General features: G+C 48.5%; 1 protein-coding gene across 1 annotated transcript; it reads left to right on the top strand.

Moving 5' to 3' along the window:
* Positions 1-387: 387 nt before the first annotated feature.
* Positions 388-8,716, top strand: LOC116991978 (G-protein coupled receptor 54-like). The gene is made up of 5 exons (XM_033051006.1): positions 388-650; positions 3,626-3,750; positions 4,378-4,513; positions 5,933-6,171; positions 7,757-8,716. The coding sequence occupies exons 1-5, from the start codon at positions 392-394 to the stop codon at positions 8,114-8,116; spliced, it is 1,119 nt and encodes a 372-aa protein (XP_032906897.1). The 5' UTR covers positions 388-391; the 3' UTR covers positions 8,117-8,716.
* The last annotated feature ends 491 nt before the right edge of the window (positions 8,717-9,207 follow it).

The following is a 9,207-nucleotide window of genomic DNA, read 5'->3' as shown; positions in this document are numbered from 1 at the left end:
TCCCCCCTCGGACGCTGCCCCCTCCCGCTAAGTTCCTCCAGCTGTTTGCTCCAGATGCCAACACCTGGTGTCTCCGTTTAAAAGCAGCGGTGGTTGTTCGCTCCTCTCGCTCTACTGCAGTCTTTCTACCTCCGCTGGAGTTGGTCCCACACGGTTCTCCGCCGGCAGAAGCAGTGTCCCCCCCCTCCTCTTCCTCCCTCCTCGCCCCCCTGGGGTTGTCCCACCTTCGGTCGCCCAAGGAGACCGGTCCCGCCGGTAACAGCGATGGGGCGGCTGTTCACAACCTTTCTCTGAGTTCTCCTCGACTGTGGGCGATCGCCGACCTGCGCCTCCTCCCAGTTGCCCAGGTGTCTCCAGCCAACTCCCCCCTGGACCTGGGGTGGTCCCAAACATGGAAGCGAGCGCTAACGGGAGCGCTAACAAGGAGGGCAGCGCTGGCTGGACAGACTGGGACATCTCGGCTCGGCCCGGACCAGGAGTGGCCACCCTCAACCTGACGGGCGAGGGAGATCCGCCCTTCCTCACCGACGCCTGGCTAGTCCCTCTCTTCTTCGCCCTGCTCATGTTGGTGGGACTGGTGGGCAATTCTCTGGTGGTCTATGTGGTCAGTACCCGGCGGCAGCTCAGGACCGCCACCAACTGTTACATCGGTAAGATGCCGGGGTGAGGGGGTCGGGGGTGGAGCAGGTGGGGGGATGATGGAGTCATGTTGTAGCTGTCATTGTAGAGTCTTGTAGGAGATGTCATGTAGAACTGCGCCGGCGTGCCTACCTTCCAAAGGGTTAATATTTGGTTCTAATGGCTGAATGGTGGTTGTAATGGTTTAAAGTTTGGCTAAAATGCACAGGAAAAACTAGACAAGGCTACTGCCTCACAGCACCAGAGACCCGGGTTCGATCCTGACTACAGGTGCTGTCTGTACGGAGTTTGCACGTTCTCCCCGTGACCCGCGTGGGTTTTCTCCGGGCGCTCCGGTTTTCATCCCACACTCCAAAGCCGCGCAGATTTGTAGGTTAATTGGCTTAGTATGAATGTAAAAAATGTTCCTAGTGTAGGATAAAGTTAATGTGCGGGGATCGCTGGTCGGCGCGGACTAGATGGGCCGAAGTTCTAAACAAAACTAAACTAAAGAGTTCTGGAGGCGGGCACTTGGTGGCATTTAAGCGGCGTTTAGATAAACACATGGTTATGCGGGTAGGGGACATATATGGATAGACTCGGCTTGTACTCGCTAGAATTTAGAAGATTGAGGGGGGATCTTATAGAAACTTACAACATTCTTAAGGGGTTGGACAGGCTAGATGCAGGAAGATTGTTCCCGATGTTGGGGAAGTCCAGAACTATGGGTCACAGTTTAAGGATAAGGGGGAAATCTTTTAGGACCGAGATGAGAAAATCATTTTTCACACAGAGAGTGGTGAATCTGTGGAATTCTCTGCCACAGAAAGTAGTTGAGGCCACAGTTCATTGGCTATATTTAAGAGGGAGTTAGATGTGGCCCTTGTGGCTAAAGGGATCAGGGGGTATGGAGAGAAGGCAGGTACAGGATACTGAGTTGGATGATCAGCCATGATCATATTGAATGGCGGTGCAGGCTCGAAGGGCCGAGTGGCCTACTCCTGCACCTATTTTCTATGTTTCTATGTTTCTATGTGCAGGCAGAGGAGTGGACCTTAATTTAGCATCATGTACAGCATGGACATTGCGGGCCGAAGGGCCCGTATCTCTGATGTAGTCTTCTGTGCCATTTGATTTTATTTTGCTCAGTTCCCAGTAATTTATTCTTTCCGCCACCAGATGGCAACTCACACAATCGGCAGGTTTATCACAACTATCCATAGAATGTGAGATATTCTCAAACAAATCGCTGCTCGGTATAAAACTAAACGATAATCACTACTACGCCGGATTGTGCAAATATCACTTGGGTTTCAATTTTTCATTATTCACTTTTCGTTTTGTTTAAAGCTTTATTTTTAGTGGATGACAAAATTATGCGTTTTCATTTTTATTCTTTTTACCAAAAACCTCCTGACTTTAGCTTATTTTATGGTTTTGCCCCCTGTCACTTCGATAATGGGATTCTGGACCTGCCCTGTCAATGCCAAGTGATTTACAATTAGATATCGATATTTGTATTCCCCACAAGTAATCAATTGCAAACAATTTCTTGGTGCACCTGAACTAATGAATGGATATCGTGAAGCATGCAGCTAGCATTGGTTGTTATTGAAGTACATGAAAATACATGAAATAATGCAGTGTGTATAGATATATATATGTACCCAAATCAGGTGCTGCAGATCCTGAAAGATAGATGACAGGGCAGGCCAGCGGTAGAGTTGCTGCCTTTTACAGCGATTGCAACAGCAGAGACTCGGGTTCGATCCCGACTACGGGTGCTGTCTGTACGGAGTTTGCACGTTCTCCCCGTGACCTGCGTGGGTTTTCTCCAGGATCTTCGGTTTCTTCCCACATTCCAAAGACGTGCAAGTTTGTAGGTCAATTGGCTTGGTGTAAATGTAAATTGTCCCTAGTGTGTGTTAAGGTGCGTGAATAATTGGTCGGTGGGCCGAAGGGCCTGTTTCCTCACTATCTCTGAACTAAACTAAACTAAAGACTTTGTGTCTGCTACCCAATAGGTTACAATGTCATTTTCTCAATTTTCAACGCTGCATCTAAAAATGTCTGGAATATTCTTAGTGGTTGAGTCTTCACAGCTCTCTAGGGTGGAATATTCTACAGTTCCACCTTTGTCCCCAACACACAGAACAGGGATAATTATCGCCACAGGGTTTCTGAACATTTCCCTGGTACAAGGCGTGGCGCAGTGGAACTGATGCCTCACAACGCTGCAGACCTGGGTTCGATCCTGACCTGTCTATGTGGAGTTTGCATGTTCTCCCTGTGACCGTGTGGGTTTCCTCCGGTTCCTCCCACACTCCCAGGTTTATAGGTTAATTGGCTTCTGTAAATTGCCCCTAATGTGTAGGAACTAGATGTAAAAATGGGATTACATAGAACTAGTGTGAACAGGTAGTTGAGTGTTGGCGTGGACTCTGTTGTGAACATCTCTCCTTTTCACCTTCTTACACTTTGTACATCTAATGGTGATTTACACAACGGAGTGTGCAAGGTCCCAATAACAGTCTTGCCATCTCAGGCCCTCAAGATCTAGCATCCTTTGTAAATTTTATTAGCTGTGTTTATTGATAACTGAAGATAGACACAAAATGCTGGAGTAACTCAGCGGGACAGGCAGCATCTCTGGAGAGAAGGAATGGATGACGTTTTGGGTCGAGACCCTTCTTCAGACTGAAAGTCACGGGATAGGGAGACGAGAGATATGGACGGAGATGTAGAGAGATATAGAACAAGGGACGAAAGATATGCAAAAAAGTAACGATGAGAAAGGAAACTGGCCATTGTAGGCTGTTTGTTGGGTGATAAGGAGAAGCTGGTGCAACTTGGGTGGGGAAGGGAGAGAGAGGGAATGCCAGGGTTACTAAGAGTTACAGGAATCAATATGCAGACCACTGGGCTGGAAGCTGCAAGCTAGGGCTATTTTAGGTGCATCTCATGATGTGTGTGAGTGAGTTAAACCGTCTCCTCTCTGTGTTTTCAGTGAACCTGGCCACGACAGACATCATCTTCCTGGTTTGCTGTGTGCCCTTCACAGCCACACTCTACCCCCTCACCAGCTGGGTCTTTGGAGATGTCATGTGCAAACTGGTCAACTACCTACAGCAGGTAACCAGGTGATCAATAGCCCACTCACCTCAGTCTGGGGAGGAAGGAACTGCAGATGCTGATTTAAGCTGAAGATATACACAGAGTGCTGGAGTAACTCAGCGGTTCGGGCAGCATCTTTGGAGAGAAGGAATGGGTGATGTTTTGGGTCGAGACCCTTCCTCAGATGAAGGATCTTAACCCGAAATGTCACCTATTCCTCTTCTCCGGAGATGCTGCCTGACCCGCTGAGTTACTCCAGAATTTTGTGTCTATCTTTACATCAGCCTGGGGATGGATTGGGCAGGTACACATGCACACACACACGCACAAACACCTGCACATGCACACTGACACACGCACACACCCCACACACACACGCACATGCACTCACAGAGAGACATGCACATGTACACACGCACACACACACGCACGCACCCCGCACACACACCCGCACACACACACACACACACACACACACACCTGCACATGCACTTACTGAGAGACATGCACACGTACACACATACACACACACACACACAAACACACACACACACACATCCTTTCCCTCTCCCCCTTTCTACCCCACTCTCCCACTCATTCTCTCTCTCCAATCTCCCCTCTCTCTCTCTCCGCCCCTCTCTCCAGGTCACTGTGCAGGCCACATGTATAACGCTGATGGCCATGAGCATGGATCGTTGCTACGCCACCGTCTACCCGCTTCAGTCCTTACGTCACCGCACCCCGAGGCTGGCCATGGCGGTCAGTGTGGTCATCTGGATCAGTGAGTCAGGCCAGTGGGTGGCTGGAGGGCGTTGTGGGCACAATCTGGGGGTGGGTTTGGAGGGGGGGGGGGGGGGGGGGGGGGGGGGGTTGACTTGATGGGGAAAGCAGAGAATCGAGATCAAATGCAAGAGGAGAGTTAACGGCATTGATGTGACTCTTAACAGCATTGATGTGCAGAGCGATCTTGGGGTGCAAGTCCGCAGCTCCTAAAACATGTGGACTGGGGGATAGCGGGGTACAGAAGGCAAATCATCATTGGTTGGGGCATTGAGTGTAAATGTTGAGCAGTCTTGTTCACCTATATCAAACATTGCTTAGACCACAAGAGAGGGATATGGGCCAAACGCGGGCAGGTGGGACTAATATAGATGGGGCATCTTGGTCAGCATGGGCAAGTTGGGCTGAAGGGCCTTTTTCCATGCGGTGTGACTCGATCACTGTGTCTAGCCAAGTTCCTCCAGCAGTTTGTTCTAACTTCCAGGTCCCAGTTCACAAATTATTGGAGCAGAATTAGGCCATTCGGCCCATCGAGTCTACTCCGCCAGTCTATCATGGCTGATCTCTGCCTCCTAATCCAATTTTCCTGCCTTCTCCCCAAAACCCTTGACACCCGTTCTAATCAAGAATTTGTCTATCTCTGCCTCAAAAATATCCACTAACTTGGCCTCCACAGCCGTCTGTGGCAATGAGTACCACAGATTCACCACCCTCTGACTAAAGTTCCTCCTCACCTCCTTTCTAAAAGAGCGCCCTTTAATTCTGAGGCTGTGACCTCTGGTCCTAAAGTCTCCCACCAGTGGAAACATCCTCCCCACATCCAAATTATTGAGGTCTTTCATTATTCTCCAAGTTTCAATGAGGTCCCCCCTCAACCTTCTAAACTCCAGCGAGTGGAGGGTGTGTGTGTGTGCGTGTGTGCGTGTGCGTGTGTGTGTGTGTGTGTGTGTGTGTGTGTGTGTGTGTGTGTGTGTGTGTGTGCGTGTGAGTGTGTGCGTGTGCGTGTGTGCGCGTGAGTGCGTGCGTGCGTGTGTGCGTGCGTGTGTGTGTGCGTGTGTGCGTGTGTGCGTGCGTGCGTGCGTGCGTGCGTGCGTGCGTGTGTGTGTGTGTGTGTGTGCGTGTGTGAAACGCTCACATCTCATCTGCACTCACTCCTTTGTTTCAGGTTTAAGAAGGAACTGCAGATGCTGGAAAATCGAAGGTAGACAAAAGCACTGGAGAAACTCAGCGGGTGCAGCAGCATCTATGGAGCGAAAGAAATAGGCAACGTTTGTTTGCAGTCTGAAGAAGGGTTTCGGCCCGAAACGTTGCCTATTTCCTTCGCTCCATAGATGCTGCTGCACCCGCTGAGTTTCTCCAGTACTTTTGTCCACCTTTGTTTGAAGTTTTACTCTTTTGTTTTGTTTTCTACCCTGGGCAGGTTCCTTCCTCCTGTCCGCCCCCATGGCAATGTACCACAGGATAGCGAGGGGCTACTGGTACGGGTTCCAGACCTACTGTGTGGAGGCGTTTCCCACACAGTCCCAGCAGAAAGCTTTCATCATCTACAGCTTCCTGGCTGTGTACCTGCTGCCGCTGGTCACCATCTGTGCGTGCTACACCCTCATGCTTCACCGCGTCGGCCGACCCGTGGTCCGACCAGCTGACGGCGACTACCAGGTACCCTGCATTTATATAGCACCTCTCGGGCGGTGGGAGTACAATAAAAGATGCACAGTGCTGGAGTAACTGGGTGATGAATCTGTGGAATTCTTTGCCACAGATGACTGTGGAGGCCAAGTCAGTGGATATTTTTTAAGGCAGAGGTAGATAGATTCTTGATCAGTGCGGGTGTCAGAGGTTATGGGGAGAAGGCAGGAGAATGGGGTTAGGAGGGATAGATAGATCAGCCATGGTTGAATGGCGGAGTCGACTTGATCTCTCCAAACCTGTCCTATCTACTTGTCTAACTGTTTCTTAAACGTTAGGATAGTCCCTTCCTCAACTACCTCCTCTGGCAGCTCACTCCATTCACACACAACCCTCTGTCTGAAAATGTCACCCCTAAGATTCCTATTAAAACTTTTCCCCTTCACCTTGAACCTATGTCATCTGGCCCTTGATTCACCTACTCTGGGCAAGAGACTCTGTGCATCTACCTGATCTATTCCTCTCATGATTTTATACATCTCTATAGGGCCACCCCTCATCCTCCTGTGCTCCAAGGAATAGAGACCCAGCCTGCTCAACCTCTCCCTATAGCTCAGACCCTCTAGTCCTGGCAACATCCTCGTAAATCTTCTCTGAACCCTTCTCAGCTTGGAACTGCTTGCTGCAGTTGAATGCAGTTGAATATGGAGAAAGCAACAAACTTCTGAAGGAACTCAACAGGCAAGAGAGCATCTGTCTGGGACATGGATAGGCAACGTTTTGAGTCAGGACCAGTTTTCAGATTCCCTTTGTGTTTTGCGGGAGGAACTTGAGCAGCATCTGTGGACCCTCCAGCAGATTGCTTCTTGGAGACATTTTGAAGACCTCTGTTAGATGACAGAGGGTGGGTTGTGATAGAGAACACATACTTTGTTTATGAAGGAACTGCAGATGCTGTAAAATCGAAGGTAGATAAAAATGCTGGAGAAACTCAGCGGGTACAGCAGCATCTATGGAGCGAAGGAAATAGAAACATAGAAACATAGAAATTAGGTGCAGGAGTAGGCCATTCGGCCCTTCGAGCCTGCACCGCCATTCAATATGATCATGGCTGACCATCCAACTCAGTATCCTGTACCTGCCTTCTCTCCATATCCTCTGATCCCCTTAGCCACAAGGGCCACATCTAACTCCCTCTTAAATATAGCCAATGAACTGGCCTCGACTACCCTCTGTGGCAGGGAGTTCCAGAGATTCACCACTCTCTGTGTGAAAAAAGTTCTTCTCATCTCGGTTTTAAAGGATTTCCCCCTTATCCTTAAGCTGTGACCCCTTGTCCTGGACTTCCCCAACATCGGGAGCAATCTTCCTGCATCTAGCCTGTCCAACCCCTTAAGAATTTTGTAAGTTTCTATAAGATCCCCTCTCAATCCCCTAAATTCTCGAGAGTATATACCAAGTCTATCCAGTCTTTCTTCATAAGACAGTCCTGACATCCCAGGAATCAGTCTGGCAACGTTTCGGGCCGAAACCCTTCTTCAGACACACACTTGTTCTGTTGCCGTTAAGGTTGCTGAAGCAGTTAATTAATTGTCTTCTGTGTGCTCTCTTCCAGAATGTCCACCATTTGTCCGAGCGGTCAATTGCCATGAGAGCCAAGATCACCAAGATGGTTGTGGTGGTGGTTGTCTTGTTCACCTTGTGCTGGGGCCCCATCCAGGTTTTCATCCTCTTTCAGGTCTTCTACTCCGGCTTCCAAGTCAACTTTGAGACGTACAAGATCAAGACCTGGGCCAACTGCATGTCCTACATCAACTCCTCCATCAACCCCATTGTCTACGCCTTCATGGGCGAGAGTTTCAGGAGATCCTTCAGAAAAGCTTTTCCCTTCATGTTCAAGAAACGGGTGCGAGACGGCGCCTTCAGTAACGGCTCCAGAAATGCACAGGTGAAGTTTGTCACCGAGGAATCCTAAGCTCTACAAAGGTGACACGAACGCCTTTGTATCTACTGTCTGGAACCAAAGGTGGAGTCTACAACCAAGTCAGTGACCATCCCAGAGCCAGCTCTTCAACACGTCTGTCAGAATAACTGGTGTCAAAGTTAAAACAAGGACATCACTTACATCATTGGCGTACACCACTTACAAAATGGAACATACTTGATTTTTTTCATAAATACATTTCATAAACTTAGGATGTCACAAACTATTTTTAAGTAATGAAGTCACTATGAGTTCGAGTTCAAGAGACATTTATTATCACATGCACCAATTGGTACTGTGAGATTTGAATTACCATACATCGAAATATTGTAATTACTGACTTATCACTGTTACTGTTGTGGTCACTATTATAGTCATGTTGTGGTCCCCATTATAGTCATGTTGCTGTCAATGTGTAGAACTGTTTACACAATGGTGTTCGTTGTGAAGCAGTCACTTCATCAGTCACTAATGGATATCTGTTCAGGTACTTAAGTAATTCCTGTCTTTAATATTATTTGTTCCAAATTTGCAATGCTGCTTCGAGTTCATATTAAAAAATAAGGAATTGTGTATCTCCTTGGGAAAAGATCGGACTTTTCAGAGTTGTAAGTTGCAAGCTGCCACTGGAACGTGGAGACTGCCCGCTGTTCCAGAGGAAGAGTTGTTGTATTGATGTGTAGATTCATTTGACTGGATTGGATCAGAACAAGCACTCCACTGTATCTCTACACACGTTACAATAATGAACCATCGAAGCATTGTGGAATGGGTGATGTTTCGGGTCAAGACCCTTCTTCAGACCTGAAACGTCACCCATTCCTTCTCTCCAGAGATGCTGCCTGCCCGCTTAGTTACTCCAGCATTTTGTGTCTGTCTACACTGAATGGCCAGGTTCTCACCAGCAGAGGTCGGCCACGAGCAACCTTTTACTCAAAGTTGGTGCTGGCCTTAAGATTATGATTGTCACTTATACAGTGAGTGTTGTCCAGTGCAATCAAACCATTCACACGTCCACAGAGCAAATATGCAATGCCGGAGCCTTGTAGAGTCACAGTTACCATAAGACCATAAACACAGGA

The sequence above is a fragment of the Amblyraja radiata genome, chromosome 35 (genome assembly GCF_010909765.2).
Source record: "Amblyraja radiata isolate CabotCenter1 chromosome 35, sAmbRad1.1.pri, whole genome shotgun sequence".
In the NCBI taxonomy this organism is placed as follows: domain Eukaryota; kingdom Metazoa; phylum Chordata; class Chondrichthyes; order Rajiformes; family Rajidae; genus Amblyraja; species Amblyraja radiata.
The sequence above is the reverse complement of the archived record's forward strand: the minus strand, read 5'-3'. Positions and strand labels throughout refer to the sequence as shown.

Excerpts from the sequence above, each read along its gene's own strand:
- LOC116991978 (XM_033051006.1), top strand. The coding sequence starts at position 392 with ATGGAAGCGAGCGCTAACGGGAGCGCTAACAAGGAGGGCAGCGCTGGC. Across the intron at positions 651-3,625 it reads CGCCACCAACTGTTACATCG|TGAACCTGGCCACGACAGAC; the intron begins GTAAGATGCCGG and ends CTGTGTTTTCAG. Across the intron at positions 6,172-7,756 it reads CAGCTGACGGCGACTACCAG|AATGTCCACCATTTGTCCGA; the intron begins GTACCCTGCATT and ends GCTCTCTTCCAG.